The sequence below is a fragment of the Bombus terrestris genome, chromosome 6 (genome assembly GCF_910591885.1).
Source record: "Bombus terrestris chromosome 6, iyBomTerr1.2, whole genome shotgun sequence".
Lineage (NCBI taxonomy): Eukaryota > Metazoa > Arthropoda > Insecta > Hymenoptera > Apidae > Bombus > Bombus terrestris.
This window is the reverse complement of record NC_063274.1, coordinates 13,406,823-13,428,540: the sequence shown is the minus strand read 5'-3', so window position 1 is coordinate 13,428,540 and position 21,718 is coordinate 13,406,823. Positions and strand designations below refer to the sequence as shown.

Sequence of the window (21,718 nt, the reverse complement as noted above, 5' to 3'; positions counted from 1 at the left end):
GCGTAGTCATCCGTGAGAAGAGGAATCTAAGTGACAATCAGTGAAGAATAGTGTGAGAATTTTTCGCGTCAGACGTGTTGTGTGACATGTGATGTTTTATGACAGAGAAACACGTGTGACTGATGGTAATTGAATTCGTTTATTCTTTGGTTATCATCGCTGATTTCTAACATTTTTGAGCATTTTTTGTTCATCTACGGATGAATTAATTATACACATTTTATGTTCAATTTTTGTATAGATTAGTCATAAGTGTATGGTGTTATATACATAATTATTCTGTTTGTGTTCAGTTTTATGTTTCATCTTGCTTGTGTGAAGATTTAAACATATGTAATATCTGAATTACAAACAACTATCATAGAGACATACATAAACTATACATGTTTTAGTGTTTTTGACTTTACTTACGTCAAATAAAATTATGTATTTCGTCATATTGCGTAATATCCGTCAAAATTTTAAAAGTAAGACAGGCAGCAGAGAAAAATCTTTTTCATAATCTACCATTTTAAAATAAACAACACTTGCATATTAGCTTAAAATAAGCATTATCACACAGTTATTATCAACACAAATGTAGATATTAATAATACCTATATGTACTTGAAATTTTAACAATTTTAATATTAATATTTAATTTTTAATATTTTAATATTTTAATATTTAATATTTAACGCACGTTAAAGTGTATTTACGATTCACAAGTTTACAAATATACTCCTAATTATCTCAACTTAAGTAGTGCATCCCTAACTCATTACACCAGAACACATTTCTCAAAATCGACAACTATCGCGAATTGTTAACTAACACTTGGAACATTCGATTCGTTGACCATATTATTCAAGTGTCTATATCCGGGGAAACGGGGAACGTAGACCATCCGGTTTCTCGTTCGAAACTGATACAACACAGGGTCAGTGGTGCTGCAAGGATTCATCGGAGAAATCGGCGAGCCCCGATGACGCACGTGGCTCGTTTCAAGGAAACGCATGAATCGACCGATGCGCGAGTCACAACGATTTCAACAGTGACTTACCTGCTGCTTTGCTACACATAAGAGTATTTTTGGATGATTAGAATTCGACGAAAATAATTTGAGAGCAATTTTGAAAAGTAGCATGATTCAAGTTTGATATTATAAAAAGAAAACCAAATCTAATATCAGAAAGAGATAAATGAAATTGTTTTTAAAAAATATTTATAGATACAGATAGTATGCTATATAGATATAGATATAGTATTCATGTTTGAGCAAAAATAAACAAATGTGATCAATCTTATTGATCGAGATGTATTACTTATATCTGTTAATACAAAGTGTCAAGCTAAGAATGACAGATACAAGTTGAAGATTAGATTGAGAGGGCATACTCTAAAGTGTTATCTATGTACATTGTTAGGTACTTCAAAGAAGAATATCGATCCTAAAATATGGAGTGATTCGTAAAAATAAACGATCAGCTTATGTATATACCTACACTCTTACACCTACATATTGCATATGTATTCGATGAATCATGAACAGTTTGTGGAGATCACGAGTCATATAAGCTGGTCGTGGGAAATGAAACCGTATGACAATTTCTCGCGGACGAACCGAAAGATTGTATCAAGCAGTCCAATCAAAAGCAGATCAAAAGCGGATCGACAAAGGTATAATTTTCGTATTACGAAAAACATGCAGAAAAGACACTCGAGGAAGATCAGATATTTTAACATACAAGATACAAATATATAGTTATTAAGGGATCCAACTTTCTTGTTTATTATCGACGAATGTAGGATTCTGAAAAAAATGCATGATTTGACGATATGTTGGCAAGCAAGCTTGAGATTTATGCCACCGGTTAAGAATCAATATGGATGTGGCAGCGAATTAAATGTCGTAAAAGGAGAAACAATCGAAGAAAACGATATGGAATCAGAGCCCGTGATGGTTCCATCTGGTAACTATTTTTATTTTTAAATGTATTATTCGTTGGAATAGACAAAGAGAGTATTTATTTATTTAGATGATAATTATAGGATTTAAATGATCATTGTTATCTACTATAGAAATGCAGCATATATTTGAAATCGTTCATCAGATAAGGAAGATATCCTTACTGAATAAGAAATTAATCGAAAGAATTAATATTATTATGCATTTAGATCCGTCGGAATGGAACTCAAACCACATTGCATCCTGGATTTCATGGTGCAGCCAGGTGTTTTCCATAAAACCATCACCGAGTACAATTAAATTTCCATCAACTGGCAAAGAGCTATTAAAATTATCGTCTGATTATTGGCAAGCTATTCCTGGTGGAAAAATTTTGGCACGACACCTTGGTTACCTTCAATTCCAGGCAACTGGTGTACAAACTCCGGATTTGTTGCAAGAGGAGAAAATTGATGGTAAGTAACCATAATCGTAATATACGTATAAATGTTCTAGCTTTTCCACTCATATAACATGCTGTTTTTAATACAAAGATTTTAACGATTGTAATAAATTTCAATATTCAAGTTATCGATATATGAAACAACAAGTGTTATTGTACCGTATCCAAGGTAAAAAGAGCATAAGTATTATCTTGATTCACAAAACGAACTATATAATATTATCCTCTATTATTTTTATTTCCAAATATTTAGCTATAGTACCCTGACAAATTGCGAATTTTATAATAGGCTTTCGATATAATACCTGTTATATAATATTTATGCAATTAGTAACATATCCCACTTAGTAAATTATTTATTAATTGTGCTTATAAGTAGAACATATAAAGCGGTGTTCAATATAAGTTCTTGTGTTTTTTCAAAGTTAGAAATTAACATATCGATGTCATTTATTATAATTCGTAAAAGTCGGTGTAGCTGAGCAATACGGATTGAATTCCTGCAGTAAATCCAAATGACGCGCGATTCATGGAGCTTAGGGAAGGTTAATAGGGGCCCAGGTTGGATTGAAAGTGACCGGAAGAGGCTAACCGTTCCCTAGGGTAGGTCCTAGTCCACTGGCGAACATTTCAACCTTATCTTAGGTTTTAACGAGGGCGCGATCTATTAGAGATAAGAAAGGTCCGGCAGAAAAATAAATATCGTAGACGATAATAGTCTCGTTGCTCCCTTCGTTTATTTTCACCCACCACGGACTTCCGATTTAATGAAAACTAGATTTTGATCACTTGTATTATCGATTCTTTATTTTACCTTGATCACGAACAATATATTTAATTTTGTTTTTTCCGTAATTCTATCAAATCGAAAATAAGAAATTCAAATATTAAATAATCGAAGCGCAATTAAATTGTATACGTATAATTAATTTCGATCTTAAAAAAAATCAAGTTTCGACCGTTAAGCTTGGAAATGAACTTTAAAAATACAAAAGAGAAAAAAAAAAGATAAGAAGCATAAAGACACTTGAAAACGTGGAAGCAGATCTGACAACAAAAAATTTCCTCGAAATTCATTTCACAGAGTCAATCAAATTAGTTCCGTAATTATTTTCAAAACTATAAAATCCAAGTTCCATCAACTACGAAAATACAAAAATACGTTCATACAAATAATAAATTCAACTTCGTTGCCTCTATAATTTTATCGCGCCGACCATATGATCAATTCAATCAGATTTCATAGTTCTAATACGAGAGAAAGATAAAAAGGAATCAACACACATGAAAACGTGGAGGCAGAACTTGGGACAAAAAGTACTTACCTCTCTGACTTTGCTCGAAGCGTGCAAAAGTTATTCGCGTTAAAGCGTTTTGCGCGCGCGAGCAAGAAGCTGTAACTAGAGGTGATACGGAGTTGGTGTAAGAGAAAAAGAGCGATCCGCCTTTTGGTCGACGACGGATGAAAAGCGAGAAGAGGCAAGAGTCTTGGCAGCGTAAGCCTCCGAGATATATCGTCCGTTTGAATAACGTTGTAGGTGCTCTTGGGGCACACTCCGCGCCCGGCAGCGGCCGTTTATTAAACGAATCAGTGTTATCGTGGTGAGAGAGCTCTCATGAATAAACCATCGAGTGTTTAGGGCGGCGGAAAGGTGGTAGCACCGCCACCCTGGGGTTACGGCCTCGCAGTAACCGCTGCCACCCTTCTCCTTTGCCATCTACACTGTCTAGGGAGGGGATAGCAAACTCTAACGGTGCTAGGGATGGTAAGCTCGCCACGGGGTGCGGCTATATTGTTTTCTTGATGAGCGCGAAACATCCCCCGAATCTCCCGGCGTATACCGGATAATTTCAGGCGTCATCGTCGTACGCCGCGAAACTAAAAACACCTTAAAACCTGCATCAAGCGAAATCATCACATATACACATATATTCTTTCTTTCGTTTCTTTTTCTGGAAAGGTTACTGGGTTATCTGAAAAGGTGAAGAGAATCATTTATACGGATAGATTTGCGGTAATCGATCGAAAATGATCTTTATTTGAATAAGATTTAAAATGTTTGCTTACAAGTAATACGTGGTCTGGACTTCATTTTTCGAGCTATAAAATTCTTTCGTAAATTTTTGGAAACTGATTGGAAGTTATTTAATACGACGTTTGAAACAACGCTTTCGGAATTCTGAATTCGTATTGTATGGTATAGGCAAGATTTATGCTCGGAGAAAATATAAATTGATAGGTTTATAGAATTTTGGAAATCAGATTTCGTGCATACTTTTGAATTTACATTGCGAAAACGGTCGGCGGTTTCAATTATTCATTTCGTTGTACGATAGATACAGGTATGTTATTTCCTTTTTTTATAATTTCGTTCAAGTGACGTAGGTTTCGTAAAATTACATTTGATAAAGACAAGAAGGAAGAGAAGGGAAGGGAAGGATATCGAACAGTCAATCAAACTCCGAATAAGTAATAAATTCATGAAAAAGTCACTTACAACTGTCGGAAAAAAACGAAAGTAGGCAATTATTTTAATCAAGAAATTTTCACAATTTTTTTTAAAGAATTAGATTAAGGGTGTATCCAAAAATGAAAGTATCTATTGATACAAAGATATAAAATTTGAAAAACTTTGAAAATGTCAAATTCTTTAAATTTGATTATTAATTGTATTAGCTGTATCTTTACGATAATGAGAAAGTAGTTGGAGTTAGTATTGTACAGACGTGTAAAAGCATTCCGTTCACGGGAGTCAGAGTGGGGGCGATAAGGGCTGAAATCACCGGGGGCAAAGGTCGCTCAGTTACTCTCTGTCCTCCGTCTGGTGCGTTTTATTCTGTGTGAATTCACGCTTTATCTTTATCGCGGATCAAAATTTCGTACGATACGTCCATATATGTACACAAATTTGTGCGTATAAAGAAACGTCAACGAATACGTCATGTGGTTTATTTTTTATTATATTATTTTTATTATTTTAAATTAGGACTGTCTTTACTCGTTATTGCGGGAAAACTTTAAATTATCACTGATCCTTTAAATACACAATATTGTGATGTAGTGTATAGATACATAATAGGTACCGTTTTTCAATTTTAATGGAACGTTAAAGAAGTTAGAAGTGGTTAGATAAAATAACAAAAGAAACAAAAAATGATTCGGATCCAGGGAAATCGAATATTTATATTCTTTTTGATTCATACGATACGCTTGTGAATCAGATGTTATGGTATTTTAATTTAAAAATGGAACTTTATCTCGGATAGATCACTGTATCGTTATAATAAAATTTGTTATTAGAACAATCGTTTATGCTCATCGATCTCCAAATTTATGGCAAATTATCTTGAAAATAAATGTTAAATCTGAGTTAATATCGAAAAAATTGGAAAATTAAACAATAAAGAAAGATGATTTTCGTATTACGTACCGCCGTAATGAGATTGATAACGTGCCAGCCGATCACCGTTGCTCACGCGGTGAAGGATTAGACGACATAGTTCGACGCGTAATGTGGAGGATTCAAACACATCCGTTGCATCTTCAGCAGGACACCAGATTCCATCCTTCGGCAGCTGCCATTCTTTACAACGGTATCTGTTACTATATAGCGTTAACTTTCTCGCGAATTAAAAATTTACGAAAATACTTTTTTCACATTCATAAAACTTTGTAGAGAAAGAGTTCACGAGAGAAAATTTAAGTTACTCTATTGAGTTAATCTATCAAATTTCGTTTTGTATGCTAATATTATAACAATTTACTTCATGTAAGTAATTTTTATAGATATTTTCGTCGCCATTCAAATTATATTGAAATAGGGCAAGGAGCGAAAATTTTGTCCGCGTGCCTAATTTCGTCCCCTGATCGATCTTTGTTGTTAGGTGTCCCAGCTTGTAAATCGCTTGGAATAGAAAATAGAAATGCCGTTGCTTAAGTTACGGAAAAAACAAAGGAATTCGTCGTTTCAGACTCTGCTGTAACGCTTTTTCTTTTCGCGACTAGTACACTATATTATTTCTTAATATTTGAAGTTGTATTTCAAAATCCAAAGTATGTGACTCTAGTATTTATTTTTGGCGCTGTGTAGTATAGTTTATTATAGTATATTTTTATATTCCGAACTGGCGATCTCGTTCTATCACGTATCGTTTAGAACTGGCAATTATATTAAAAAATAGCTTTGTGTCTAATTTCATTGTTCTACGCGTGTTTTCAGGAAGAATTTTGAAGTAGAGTCATCAAGCGAGGAAAATGAAAATGTGGTCAGTTTTATATGTGACAATCAATTTTCAAATGATATGAGGGCAGAAATGTGGGTTAGATGCACCGGGTGTTTCGAACGGTGCTACAAACAATGCACATTTATATCACAAATTAAGTAATTTGTATATAATCTTTGTATAGAATCATCATTTGTCTCATATATATACAGGGTGTCCCTATATTGATGGTACAACCCGAAAGAGGTGATCGTACATGAGAAAATAAGTCGAAGATATGGAACAAATTTGTTTCATTCGAGGCTTTGTTTTTGAGAAAATCGGCTTTGAATTACCTCCAGAGTACGCATACACTTGACTATGTCGTGGTTTTAATAATATAAACATTTTTTTGCTAAAAGTAAGGGAACGAAATTAGGAACATTTTTCTTAACAACTAGAAAATGCATACAGTTACATATATATTTTTTACTTTGTTCGTATGAACTTTTATAAAACATTGATTACGGATCTTCGTTACTAAGTTTTCAAGGTAATTATACAAATTTCCACTGATTAAAAAAATTGATTTAGTTATGGATAACAGCCAAAAATGTTTTCGGGGGAGAAAAATTAGGCACCTGAACCTAACGTGATTTTTTAAGACACAAGATAGTAATTTTTTCAAATTACATTACTAAAACAAAAATTCTGACGGTAACAGATATAACACAATAAGATTGATAATAAAACGAAGAATGAAAATAAAACTTTATAAACATACTTGATAAATTGCAACTCATTTGATTACACCGTATAACATAAAATTGTGAAAAAGAAATTTACACCCTACAATCCGTAACTTATCACCTCATTAATATTATTAGTTGATAAATTTTTTCTTAAGATGATCCTGATGCCGTCAAATTCCTCTGATCCTCCGCAGCTACCAAGATTCTTTCGTTTTCGTCCAGTACAATTTCAAATCCCAACTTCGGTTAGATTCACAAAGAAAAGCACTGTTGAAACAAACATGAAATAAATTAAATACATAAAAGAAGAGAGGAGAGATAACAGGCAGTGGATGATCGCAACCATCGCTATACTCTCAAGGTTTCGACGAATCGACCTCGAGGAAATCACGGCCTGTTGGTGCATGCGTGTTTCTGCTTCTTGTCCGCAGAGAGGTTCAGCCTCCTCCAACGAACTTGCTCCCTGATTGGATCGACAGCTGGAGCTGTGGGTTCCGGGGCGGTCGGAGGCGGACAGGTTCAACTCTGGCAATTCCTGCTGGAGCTGCTCTCGGATTCGTCCAATTCATCCTGTATCGCGTGGGAGGGCTCGAACGGCGAGTTCAAACTTACCGATCCGGACGAAGTCGCGCGTCGATGGGGCGAACGGAAGAGCAAACCGAACATGAACTACGACAAATTATCGCGAGCACTCAGGTAAATAGAAATCTGAAGTTTCACTTACCTTCGTGACTTTCTTAAATCAAATGGAAATTTTATTCACGAGTTTTCTGATTTTTAATTTTTTTTTTTTGTTATAAGTATGTTCATATGTATGTTTGAAGTGTATTAAATGTTTATGTAAGTACTTACTTCGGTGTAGATATTAACACTTTACCCATTGAGGTTGCCACTTACTAACGATCAACTTAGTTGGGCATGGACACGTCGGTAGTACCGTTCCGGTCTTAGCTTTCGCGAAGCCTATACGTGCCTATTTGTAAAACTCTATAACATTAAAATCAAAACGTGAGGGATTATTCTTTATGTCATTCTAACTTCTTTTGTTTCAAAGCAGTGTAATTTTATTATCGTTTATAATTGTCACGCTAGCATTATTATATTTATCTTATGTAATATAACTATTTATAAATTAATATATGTATAATACTTTCAAATAACTACGCTACAAACTGACAAATTATCTAAGCAGAACGCCTCATCTTCATTTATCTTGATCCATGGTAAACGATAAACATTTTTTAAATTTGCAAGGATATGTACGAATTGTTATACAGTTACTAACAAGCGAATATAAAATATAAAAGCTTCCAGTCGGTAAGTGTTGACATCGGAAAACTGATTAATAGGTTATCGGCCGATAAGCGTTAGCATTGAAAAGCCTATTAGTAGGCTTCCGGTAGATAAAGTATTAAATATATTTACATTTACGCAGTAGATATGAAAAGATGTCTATACATTTAGCGGAGTAAGATAGCTACTGTATTTGCTCTCCATGACTTCATCTTTAATATTTTTGATTTTAGTTTTAGAGTTGTAAGCCGTTATATGTACCAATAAAACATTTAGTAATGGTATTAATACTAACACCTTATTCTATTTACATAGTTCGTATTTCACTTATTGTTGGTCAACCTACAATACCTACAGCAATCTACATATATAATTTGAAATATGATAGGTACTTAAGTTCGTTCAACGAAAAGAATTCGTGTGTCCTACCTTCCCCATTGAAGGGAAGGTGCGTCCTATGATTACATGAAAAAGAATGAACTTACCTTACAGTTTTTTATCGCTGTTACTATTATTCACTATTATCTATCTATATGATTCGTTATTTTATTACTGTATTATATTTCAAATGTATTTGTTTTGCAGATACTACTACGACAAAAATATCATGACGAAAGTGCACGGGAAACGATACGCGTACAAGTTCGACTTCCATGGATTGATGATGGCTTGTCAGACCCAAGCTGGTGTCACGTTGGAGGCATCTCAATCGAGTCGAGGTACAGGCGCGAATTGTCATCCTCATCATACACATCATACTCATCATCTGTATCCGACAGGACCATCGAGTTCGCAACATCCATCGGCACCTCCACCACCGCCTCCGCCACCACCGCCACCTCCGCCACATTATTGTTGGCCTTACCACAGATACTCTCCACCAACGTAGCATAAAGAATTCATTGTTTTTCATTTGTGACAACGTGAACAATTTTTTGTTAAATTAGATCATGCGTAGGATATGCAATAGGCATACCAGTGCATAAAAGCAATTGTAAATTATACTGCTATTTTAAAGATTTTAAAGGAATAGATAATTTCCAACGTTATTTAGAAAGATTATATAAACTTTTTGTTAAGCATTCAGCGATAATTAATTATTGGTAGATCTATTATACGCGTGTAATTAATGGTTCTTTTTAAGTGTAATATATAAGATAAATGTTAACTATAAAATAAATACGTACAACAGATAAATTAAGTACCTAACTATTGTAGGTATAGTTATTGGTAGAGAAGAGTAAAATTATTGTATATATAAATATATTAAGATATTTAGATAAGCATACATAAAGCAATAGTGATGTCTCCGTTAAAGTTTTGGATAGGAATTGTATTTATATGCACTTCTTTAATGTTGGAATGTACAGTTTGTAAGCATAATTTTTTATTTAATGAATGTTAAGATGCTTAACGGTTACCTTAGGAAAATAAAGCCCTGCAAAACTAAACATTTTAATTGTTCATTCTTTTCTATAATCCATCTCATTTTTTAAAAAAATGCATTCAAGTTTCATTCTATATCATAGGTGAGGTATAGGACGGCATCTATAATAAAATAAATGAAACCTTTAATGGAACGTAAATTACCGACACAGAGAGGAAATGAAAGTACCCACGCAGTCATGGTCTTGGTTGTTCCTGGACTAGTGCTACACCATGCGAAGAAGTACTGAAGGGAACAAACGTTAGCATATACAAAAATTTATAAAATTGGGGATATACCCTGTGTGGTTGCTATTTAGTATATACAAGAACCTATATGTTCGACCGTTCGCGGAGAGTCGCGTTCGATAACGATTAATAACGCATTAATAACGATTAAGGGCCCTAACGGTACAATACAAATGCTTAGTTTTATGACAGTTCCTTAGGATTATTGAGGTCCGGAGGGATGGAGTTTGGTTACACACTAGTATAGACAAAAACTCATTGAGTTTCAGTCTACAAGACCCTATTTAATTACACGATTCCATGGAAAAGTTCATATCTACTTTTCTATCTGACATAAAAACAATTAATTTCATTATTGCACGATTTTGTCGTTCTCATACTTATCTACAACCAAAACCATAAGTATGAACACTTATTTTCTCTCCTACCGAAAGTGCAAAATGACGAATTATGAACTTTTGGAAACATTCTATAGATGTCACTTATATTTCCTTCTCAGCCAATCAGAGCTAACGTAGACGTAACCTGAATATAACGTACTCAAACTCCATTTCTCTTTCTTCGTAAGAAAAGGTAAGTAGAAGCACGCTGGAAGGCGATGACTTAGAAATCAATTTATTATAATACCATCAGCATAATTTTTACGTGGAAATATCTTAAAATGTGAAGCTAGAATCAGAATCATTAATTTCATTTTATTATTTCAGCTCCCTAGTCCTTCAAAAATATGTCAGACGTTGAGAAGTAAGTGTTTTGTATGTTTGTTATAAAGATATTGATATGAAGGTTTTTTTATTAAAAACCTTAATTTAAAGCTGTAAAAGTATCAAGTTACGATAGTAAACATTTATTACCTTTATTTCATAAACTGTTTTTGAATATTGATGTTTATTGAAATTAATTTTTTACATAAAGTTATCATATAACCACAAAATCCTATGTCAAAAATTTTGTATGGAGAGTCAAGTAAATAAACTGTAATTATATTTTTGTTCTTAGTGACGATGTGCCTTCTGCAATGGCAGCAGGAGGTGCAATGGATATAAATACAGCCCTTCAAGAAGTTCTTAAAAATGCACTTATTCATGATGGTGTCGTACATGGTCTTCATGAAGCTGCCAAAGCACTAGACAAGTGAGTTTATTGAATGATTTACTTAAATAACTTACATATATTTTCATGAAATAACAAATTTGCAAACCTTTATATATCATTATATGACTATATATTAGGATCATTCTACTGAGAAGCAATCCGTTACAAAATTTAATAATGCTGTCTATAACCCTATTTGATATATTAAAGAATTATTCTATTCTATAGCCTGTATAATATTAAAATTATATTTGTTTACATTTCTTTTATTATATTCTAGGAGGCAAGCCATGCTTTGCATTTTGGCAGAAAATTGTGACGAACCTATGTATAAGAAACTAGTACAAGCATTGTGCAATGAACATCAGATTCCCTTTATCCGGGTAGACAATAATAAGAAACTAGGTGAATGGGCTGGTTTATGTAAAATTGACTGCGCTGGTAAAGCTCGAAAAGTTGTTGGGTGCTCCTGTGTTGTTGTAAAGGTATAAATTGTACTACATATAAAAATATAATTAACTTTTTAATATTAAATGCAATGTGCAAATTTAATGATACTATGTGATGAGAGCAAAGGCTCCCTCTACTGAGAGAACCCATTTAATTAACAAATTATGATGTAATAATGCCTAATAATTGCCTGATTTTAACAATTTAATATTAGTAACTTAATTGTTTTTTAATAATCTTTTCTATTAAATGATTCCTTTTACTTTTAGGACTTTGGAGAAGACACTCCTGCAAAAGACGTGGTAATGGAATATGTGAAACAAAGCTCTGTACATTAAGATCTTTTAATTAAATATTTAATATAAATTCGTACGTATTATTTATTTAATCCTAAGTATTTCTAATATTCGTATAATAGGGGAATTAATTTCAATATTTTTATATTTTTAATTTCTTTATTTCTTGGATAAATACTGAAAATATAATTAAATATTCTTTTTTCAGACACAAATTTCGAAATTAGTCTTTCTCACATTCCATGTTTTTTGTTATCTTGTCACAAATATTCTTATGCTTCACCCAATCTTTTACTTGACACTCTCTGGAATAATAGATCCGATATTGTTTTAATAAAAAATAGTACTATTTTATAGACATATGAAAAAAATCTATACCTTCCGCAGTACCAAACTTCTTTACATTTAGAACAACGTTTTTTTGCTTCTTCATGACATAAAGGGCATTCTTTAACATCGATGCAATCCAGTTTGTCTAAATCATATGCATCGCTTAAAATTTGAGCAGCATTTTTAATGTAATCAACGTCTGTAGTGTATATAAATTTTGATTGATGTTTTGCTAATTTTTTCCACTTTTTATGATATTTCTCTATTATTGACGATTTTATCTAGTAAAATATCAATTTGGTTATTTGCTTAATATTTTAAAAAATTTAAACAAATATTTCATTGGATAATTTTCAACCTGTGGTATAAGTTCCACATTTACTGCTCGCAGTGCATTACCATTAGGTGATGATACACTTAAATAATTTAACCATCTTTTTAGATCTATTAAAGGTGAAATTTGATCCAGTACACATTCGTGTAAATATTTCTGTAACTAACGCAAAACATAATTTCTTTTCTTTGAATACAACACATATAATGTTAAACGTATAATGCAATGTATAATGTTAAAATACCTTTAATAACTGAGAAAACCTATGATCAGTAATTTCATAATAAGGTGCACTTTTTGTATTAAGCAATAATTCCCTTAAACCAAGCCAAACTTGTCCTTCTATTTTAGAAATTTTTCCTTCTTCACCTGACTTTACTTTTCTCCAACCACTGTTATATATCATATTTTCACCTGAAGAGTAAACAGTTTTATTGTACTCTGAATTTTCTTATACTTATGTAATGATAGTTACCTTCTGTACTTTCCTTTTTCCACGGATGTCTTTCAATGAGTTCAGCAAGTAAATAGGGCACATCATGAGTAGCTAACAGTCGCGATAATACACACAGTGGTAAATTATCTACGTATTCGGCCAAGTAACGGAGAATCGAAATGCAACGTATACCAATATCAAATTCAAATTCTTTCTTTTTCTCAAATATTTCTTCAAGACATGAGCTAATTGCAACAATTACTACCATTACTGCTCAGCATGTAAAATATTACTTTCTTACTAAAATGACATAAAAATTCGAGTGTCAGTTCACTTACTTTGGGTCTCTTACATTTTCATAAATTTCGATGACAGGCATATCGAGGAGTAAAGATACAGATTTAACAGCATAATCGACAAGGTCAAGAGCAGAATCATTTATAGTTTCTGCACTTTCACAATGAAACAACACGTTTTCTAATAATGAAACGGCAATATCTTCGTGATAAAATACAGTGTAAAGCATAAAAGTATTTTTTGGTTCTTCATTTATTTCAATCAAAAGTGGAAATACTTTATGTTTCCATATATCAATTTGTATAGCTTCGTATATAAGGACAGGAATCTATACGGGAAGAAAGTAATATTAACATAACAGATAGTTGCATGTTTTATTAAAATATATCTTATTTACCTTTTTAAAAGAAACAAACCATTCCTTAGTACTTTCTTCTCGCAAGCCGCTAATTTCTAATACGCTTTGTTGGTTTAATAACATCAACTTTTTATGAAATTCAAACCAGCTGAAAATAATGGTCAAGTTATAGCTATATTGTGTAAGAAATATTTGTAATGTTTAAGAAAAATTAACCCTTTCGTTCCAACATCTTCAAGTTCTGAAATTTGTAGATGTTGTATATATAATTCAATTTCCCACGGCGAAATTATATATTCCATTCGATTTGACATTTTTATAATTAAAAACGCACTACCGTAAATGAATGTCAACCATTTGTAAACAAAATTCGTATTCGGTATATTCGATACTCTGCAGTAATTATTGCATATACATATATAACCGTTAAGTATAACGTTAAAAAATTACAATATAAATGGTTTTAACTGAATTTTAATGTTATATCAATATTTTAAAATAATTTCCTTTTTAATATTAATCATATTCTACTTATGTTTTACTTATCTTTGAACTATAAGACCTTAAAAATAGATACCTTTATTTATTTAAGGTTTTTTATACAAATTTTTTAATTTTCGTACAATCTTCTTCTATAATAAATTACATAATAGTCATTATACATTATAAAAATTATCAATTATTCAATTTAAAATTAAATGGAAACTTCCATTTTTTATTTTTTAAATCTTAATTATCAGTATATATAATCTTTATCTTACATTGGAATATGTATAATAAATATAAGATTTTCAAATAACGGAGAAACATTTGACATAACCTATTTAAAACCTGTTTACTATTTAAAACTAAAATATGTTACTTTAGAAAAATGTTAAATAAGATGTTTCAAACTTCTGTTTACATCCTAGCTATTTTAAATATTTCAGGCATAAGTCCTTTCACAACTTATCAAATAGGCGGTAATTACAAAATAGAAATAAAACAACATTTAAATATTTATTCATCTTATATATCTTTATATATATTTGTTCGTCTCATAGATTTCTGTACTGCTACAGAGGTGTCTTTAACAAGTGATGTAGAATTAATGATGGTATCAGAAGAATTATTTAATAAGTTTTCTCATGAATTATTCAACCATGTGTATATAAATTATCAAGGAAATATGAGCTTTAAAAACTTTACTGATAATGCTCCACAAAGGTATTTTCTAATTTTTTGTTAATAATTTCAAACATAATTAGCTTTTATAACTTTAGGTTGTTAAATATATCGACCAAAATATTTTTAATACCAACGATAAGATCTCTTGTAAAGTTATTTGATAATTATGAATTGGATACTTATGAGCCAGAAGTCATAACAAGAGAAGAAGATCTAGAAGAGAATGAATTTATTGATAATTTAATGGAAACAGACATAATGTTACATGTTATGTACTTTTTGTCAGTCAAAGGGTTCTTTAAAAATGACATACGAGTTTATAAAGATATTTTAAAACAAATTTGGTTTCATTTATATTCTCGGAGTAAAGATATAAATGGTACTTCTGGATTTGAACATGTATTTATAGGAGAAAGAAAACCACGTAAAGGTATTATAGGGCTTCATAATTGGATTTTCTTTTCCCATGGAGAATTATTAAAGAAAATTAATTATTTTGGATTTGGCCATAGTAAGGAATTTGTTAATGTAAGTAGAAATGCAAATTATAAACTAATAATATTCATTAAATCACTTTAAAACAATTTTAGAAAGCTGTCATTTTAGAAATATATTTCACTTATATTGGAAAACGTAAAAGGTCATCTATGTTCATTGGAACCACTCCAGAATTAGAAATAGCCCTTTATACACTTTGTTTTTTTACAAGACCAAATAAAAGGTGTCAATTGTCTTTTGGAGGATTTAAATTTTATGTTCAGACATACATATTACAAAATAATGGTACAAAATTTATTGGAACTGCTTTCCCTGTTTTGCTATATTAAACATAAATCAAATAAGTGACCAAAAAATATAAAAGTAGAATATTTTATTTTTCTAAAACTCAGAAAAGATCCATTCATTACAATGATAAAATACTATATATACTTTTGAAATATAAATAATGATTTATATAAAAAAATATGCAGTACTTATAGGAACTCCTTACGTAAGATCAATCACACTACTCTCGTGTTCGTCTTCAATGTCAGATACCTTTTTTTTGGTATTATTTTTTTTTCTTTTCTTTGATATAGAACTATTTGAGGATTTATTATTATGACTTGTATGTGAAACGTTTATATCATCTTCTGACAATTTAAATCTCTTAAACTCTATTGAAGAATTTTTGGAGGAGTTACAATCTATTAAATCTAGTTCTAAATCACTTGTATCATTATCTGCCTGACAATCCTGTATTTTTTGTTGTATGGTTTTAGCATTGCATATCTATAAAAGAAATACATGATAAATGTAATTAACCATTGATTTTAATTTCTTTCATTAGTATTATTCTATTCAATTTCAAACCTTTTCAGTTTTTTGTTTAGTAGAGCAATTTAATATAGAATTTTTATTTGAGATGTCTTGACTGTGTTTTTTTGATGTTTTTTCAGTTGGATTTTTTATAGAAATATTGTTTACATCTTCTGCTATTTGGATTTCTAATTTACTATTACTCTGCTCATTGATGTCAAGTATCTCTTCTAATTCATTAACTCGTTTTTGTAATGCTATATTTTTACTCTCTGAAAATGCTAGCTTTTCTTCTAAGTCCCTGAGGTGATAATAATATTGGTATATAATATCCGTTCATATAAATTACCACATTGAATAGATTTTTTAAAATCTTACATTCGTTTTGACTGTTCTAATGAGGTATCAGATTTTGTATTAACTTTAGAGAGTTCTTCTTGCAGCTTTTTAACACTCATGCGTAATTGTTTACATTTATTAAATCTCCCAATTAATTCTCTGCAAATATAATATGTTAATAATAGTATAAATTTTTAAAACATATTCTTGAACATTACTAACTTTTTCATGATAGAAATATACATAGTAAGTGTTTGAGGATCTTTAGTTTTTCCAACCATTTTACTAACATCACTGATAGGAGCATGTAATAATACTTGTATTCTGAAATATGCAAAAAATTGATATAAGTATAATATAAAGTATATGATACATGTACATGTAATAATTACATACGGCCTAAGGTCTTCAATCTTATTTTTTAACTGACTAATTTCTCTCTTTAGGTTATCACAGTGAGAACTCTGTTCTTTGAAATAATTTATCTGTTCTTTCAAAGCATGTATAGCTGCATTTTTTTTGTTAATCTCACTCTCTACTTTCCGAACTTCTTGCTTTAAGCCAGCGTTTTGTTTTTCTAAAGTGACATTTTTTGAGGAATAATATTGGATGTCCTTTTCCTTTAACAAAATTTGAAATTTCAATCTGTCTACTTTTTCTTGCAATGTTGAGCCTTGAGTCTCAACTATTAGGTCATTGCTTGAAAATGTAAAATAAAGCCTATGAATTTTACTCTGTGTAACTTTCTCTCTGCATTGTGGACAGCTTTTTGATCTGAAAGTAACAACTTACAATTATGAATATTGTCATGGAAAAAAAATAAATTAGAAAATTTATACACTTTTACACTCTCTAACAAGGTGTTTCCTGCTCTATTATTTTTTAATATTTGTTCACCTTTCAAGCCACGACGTTAAACAATGCAGATGAAATACGTGTCCACATCTCGTATAGAAAATATCATCAGACTGTATTAATTGATCGCTACATATAGAGCAAATGACATTCATTTTACATCAAAATTTCATAAACAATGATCATAGAAATACCTGTCAAAGATCAGTTTACGTTCAGTTTATTATTACTGTTTACAAAGTTTTAATGTTAATCTAATTTAAAATATCAATCTAGCATAAATACATTTGTTATGTTCTTATTCGAGATGACTTAAGTTTCAAAAGGGTTATACATGTGCCATCAAACTACATAGCCCGAAACATCATTAGTAGGATGTCCGTTTACCCCATAGATACTTTTATGAAGTTTGAATTTACTATTTTTGCAAATGAATTTTTCACATATGTAACTTTGCTTATAGAACGACGCTTAAATTAACTGAATATATATTGTGTATTAAATATGAAAGTAATTATATAATAGAAATATAATGGAAATTAATATATTAATATATTAACTTAGTTTTTAAAAATGAGATATATGATTTTCTGTTTAATATCAACATTGCATTTACAAGATCTAGATAATTTAAATTTCAATCTAAGTAAACTATTACTTTTATATAATAATCATTATTATTGTTAAAAACAAATTCGATCTCTTGTTCCTTATGAAAAATATAATGTAAATAAAGATGCAAATGCTTATCTAAATAACAACTTCTTTTAATATCTGTACATGCAATTAATATTAATTTTATTGTGTCATTTATGTGATAAAGCAATATCAAGATCCTATATTTGTAAATAGAAATTTGACTTGAGATAGAAAAATTTGCAACATTTCCTAGGGAATTTTCTATGGTTTCTTGTTTAGTTGCCGGTCATATTGTAGGCCATAACAATCGATTCGGCCTGCAATTTCAGCTGTCCGAAACTTCGCGAAGAAGGAACCAGTTACCAGTGGTACCTTCTCGAAAGAACGTCTCTCGTAAAAACACTAGCCAGTACCGGAGGATTGCCGGTATACATGTGAGTGCGCGAATTAGCATTGAACTCTTTAACAAAATATTGCCAACTTGTAGTGTATATTTCATAGTCTATTTAACATTGCCGTTTATATATAATAAAACGAGGAAGCTTGTCTTTTTGAGGTGGGTGCCAATGTCGTCTTAACTCGGATAAAGGTGTATGTACTAAGTTGACAATAGCAGATCGATTTGAATTAGGTACACATCTCGAGTTTCACGATTCTGTCATTCTATATGTTCTATTGTTTTTGTGATCATTTGTATGTATATTAATCATTCGGTGTAATTGTCATCGCTTTTTACTTTGAAATATTCAGCGTGCTAGACGTCAGCCATTTGTTGGTTAAACGATTCTTTTGTGAGCGTAAATTCAACGGCAACCGCATTTACGATACAGATTTAAATAACTATTCTATTTGAAGGATCTACGTTCTCTGTATGTATATTGTCGAAAATGCAATAAAAATACAGTAAAAATGCTCTGAAAAAGTATATTTTTTGTAATTTATGGTAATTGCTTTATTTGAAAAATTGAATTATATTAATGCAATTTTTTAATGATTACCAGCATAGCTTGTATTAATTTTTTATATATTATATTTTTAATATAAACGTAGTTGATTCTTTGGATTATATTTTCATTGCTTATTACATTAATTCTTTTTCGCAAAAAATCTACTTTTAATATTTATTATTAGAAGAACTGTTTGCAATTACAAAATAAATACATAAAACAAACATCTATAATTGATATTCATATTCAAATTCAAATTTCTTTGATTTTTAAAATCATTAAGTTATCGTCTTTGCATAAATTTAAAAGATATTAGATATTGTGGATTTAATAATATTAAAAATTTTACACTGCTTCATATATACAATGAAATCAGTAACTTGTAAAAAGTTAAATATTTTTGTACTATACGTTTATTGTTTGCATATATTTTTAACCTACTTTGTATAGTAGCAAAAAATATACATACCGGTTTCGCGCTTATATTCGACGCACATGCTATGACTACCGAATTACACCGAAACTTGTCGAATTTTGCCGGATTTTTACGAACTATTACGATCGGACCCGAAATTCTTGATAGAAATCTTATGGAATCAGAAAGAATTACTATTTCTTGTAAAAGATATAATTGCATTAATAACTACAGTTTTCTTCCTTATTTATAACTTTGTGTAAATATGTTGTGTGAGTAACTCCATCTATGGAGGAAGGTAATAAAACGTTAATATCGCTTTTGCCCTATCCACGTGTTTTTGCAAACTTGACATTTCTGACATTGCTTTTTTACCACATTATTACTTCGGTATATTGTTATGAAGTAATAACATGTAATGTAGAACGTTATAAAAATATGTTATAAACCTCAAAACATAACAAAACTTTAATTAATTGTACAATACATTATTTTGAATAATAAGAACAGTTTGCATCCGAACATTATTAATGTATATTTATTTCTTTCAAACAGATACATGAAATGAAAGTTATATGATTGTTCTGAATAGTCTACATACAACATTATTTGTTTGATTTTGCTCTTTCAGTATAGTACTCTAAATAAATCGACAAAAATATTGGAAGTGATAGTTGAAATCAGTGAGACTATTGTCGTGTATCATTTAATTGTAAGTATGGGAAATATTAGGTAGTCAAGAAAAGTTCTGCCGTTTTAAATTTATAGAAATAAACCTAGAAACGGCACGGACTTTCTTGGTTACCTGATATTGAAGTATGTTGCGTAATACGTATCCCGGTGCGCAAAAGTGTGCGAAAAATATAGATTTATGTTGGTATATGTACATACTTTAAATAGAGTAAGTTTAGACGATGATGCAGCGTCTAATTTCCAACCATGCGTCATTGATTTTTACCAGTTCCTCATGGTCGAGCCGGGCATACAATAAGATCAGTTGTGTATTGTTCGCAACGCGACACTTGTCTCTCAACTAGTTAAATTTCAACGGAACGATTTTTTTTTAGAATGGAGTAAAACTTGGACCGCGTGCGCGACTCGTGCCAATTTTCTTCATTATCCTCTAACTCTAGCTTCTTATTAGCTAACACCAGCACGTGACGATAACGTGATGATAACGTCTTTTTTATCCCTTGATTCTTCGAGAAACGTCAAGACGGTATTTCAGCTGAAAAGTTCGGGATTCTCTGTACAGTCAGGCAAATTAGTTCAATTTATAGCGGTTCACGATAGCACTTGAACATTTATCGTTTATGGAACATTTATATTATCATGATTATATCGATAAAATTTGAAACCAATGTGAAAATATATTAGTATGTTACAAAACGTTTGTTGCAAACATATATTTAGTAAGAAATTAGTATACGATATGAATAATAGTCTTAAATGTATAATTATTAATTAATGATAAAGATGATCTCAGTAAATATTGTGATGTACTAATATAATGAATATTTATTTGTTCAAATACTTACTTGGTAAGTTCTGTGTGCAATAAGTATTTTCTAACTTCTATATGTTTACATCTTTAAATTCATTTTAAATTTTACTAATATAATCATGCTAGTCGTGTTCCGTTACATTGTTAATAAAATCTCGAAATGTATAATACATGCAATGTATCCATTAGAAGTTTGCATAAGTATTCTAATACTTTCTTGAGCCACAGTACATTTTGCTAACAGAAATGATTCTTAAACGACTTAATTATTTAATTACGTTATTTAATTGGCGGTATTTAAGTGACTTATATTAGAAGCGATCTTACAATCGGTACGATCTCAATTACATAACAGAAAAACTATATCTAATTAAATTATGAAATTGTGGATCCCATGATAAAGATTTTTATAGTATTATAAAATACCGTAAACATTTTCGGTTGTTTTTTATATGAAAATAAGTCAAGATATCCTAGATCATTTTTTGTTTTCATTATGAGTCCTGCAATTACAACATTAATATCGGTTGAGTAAAATGAGAGAAAAAATATCTGTAAAAATGTTCACTATCCTTTTCTTTCTTCGATTTGTCAAGTTATAGTAGCGGTAATTTTAATTTACGTTACTAGAATTTAGCGACTGAT

The 21,718-nt window shown here is 30.8% G+C and overlaps 5 protein-coding genes across 12 annotated transcripts in view; 4 read left to right on the top strand and 1 right to left on the bottom strand.

Annotated features, from left to right (window-relative positions):
• The first annotated feature begins 1,801 nt into the window (after positions 1-1,801).
• LOC100642843 (DNA-binding protein D-ETS-6-like) lies at positions 1,802-10,079 on the top strand. Its single transcript, XM_012309582.3, has 4 exons — positions 1,802-1,952; positions 2,158-2,403; positions 7,777-8,041; positions 9,224-10,079. Exons 1-4 carry the CDS (start codon positions 1,802-1,804, stop codon positions 9,525-9,527), a joined length of 966 nt encoding a protein of 321 aa, XP_012164972.1. The 3' UTR covers positions 9,528-10,079.
• A 742-nt stretch (positions 10,080-10,821) lies between these two features.
• Positions 10,822-12,223, top strand: LOC100648394 (40S ribosomal protein S12). The gene is made up of 5 exons (XM_012309557.3): positions 10,822-10,885; positions 11,020-11,056; positions 11,312-11,446; positions 11,688-11,892; positions 12,127-12,223. The coding sequence occupies exons 2-5, from the start codon at positions 11,040-11,042 to the stop codon at positions 12,193-12,195; spliced, it is 426 nt and encodes a 141-aa protein (XP_012164947.1). The 5' UTR covers positions 10,822-10,885; positions 11,020-11,039; the 3' UTR covers positions 12,196-12,223.
• Positions 12,224-12,292: 69 nt separating this feature from the next.
• On the bottom strand, positions 12,293-21,131 carry LOC100647967. Of its 2 annotated transcripts, none has more exons than XM_048406879.1 (14): positions 20,461-21,131; positions 17,611-17,762; positions 17,110-17,487; positions 16,936-17,037; positions 16,753-16,872; positions 16,429-16,675; positions 16,067-16,347; positions 13,948-14,056; positions 13,592-13,878; positions 13,293-13,498; positions 13,062-13,231; positions 12,842-12,979; positions 12,532-12,764; positions 12,293-12,458 (listed from the first exon to the last, which is right to left on the bottom strand). In XM_048406879.1, exons 2-14 carry the CDS (start codon positions 17,721-17,723, stop codon positions 12,377-12,379), a joined length of 2,466 nt encoding a protein of 821 aa, XP_048262836.1. In that variant the 5' UTR covers positions 17,724-17,762; positions 20,461-21,131; the 3' UTR covers positions 12,293-12,376. The 2 variants fall into 2 exon arrangements, with proteins under 2 accessions (XP_048262836.1, XP_048262837.1); XM_048406880.1 differs by lacking the exon at positions 20,461-21,131 and adding an exon at positions 17,854-18,179.
• On the top strand, positions 14,221-15,914 carry LOC100642725 (endoribonuclease CG2145). 7 transcript variants are annotated; one of them, XM_012309560.3, is made up of 5 exons: positions 14,221-14,333; positions 14,838-14,870; positions 14,952-15,114; positions 15,171-15,603; positions 15,666-15,914. In XM_012309560.3, exons 1-5 carry the CDS (start codon positions 14,255-14,257, stop codon positions 15,900-15,902), a joined length of 945 nt encoding a protein of 314 aa, XP_012164950.1. In that variant the 5' UTR covers positions 14,221-14,254; the 3' UTR covers positions 15,903-15,914. The 7 variants fall into 7 exon arrangements, with proteins under 7 accessions (XP_012164950.1, XP_020719101.1, XP_020719104.1 ...); XM_012309561.3 differs by having other exon boundaries at positions 14,240-14,306; XM_020863442.2 differs by having other exon boundaries at positions 14,228-14,333; positions 14,838-15,114.
• Positions 19,843-21,718, top strand: part of LOC100647847 (alpha,alpha-trehalose-phosphate synthase [UDP-forming]) — a 37,817-nt gene continuing 35,941 nt past the window's right edge. Inside the window, exon 1 of the mRNA XM_020863436.2 lies at positions 19,843-19,867. Within this exon, the coding sequence (XP_020719095.1) occupies positions 19,858-19,867 (10 nt within the window). The 5' untranslated portion in view covers positions 19,843-19,857. The remainder of the gene's footprint in view (positions 19,868-21,718) is intronic.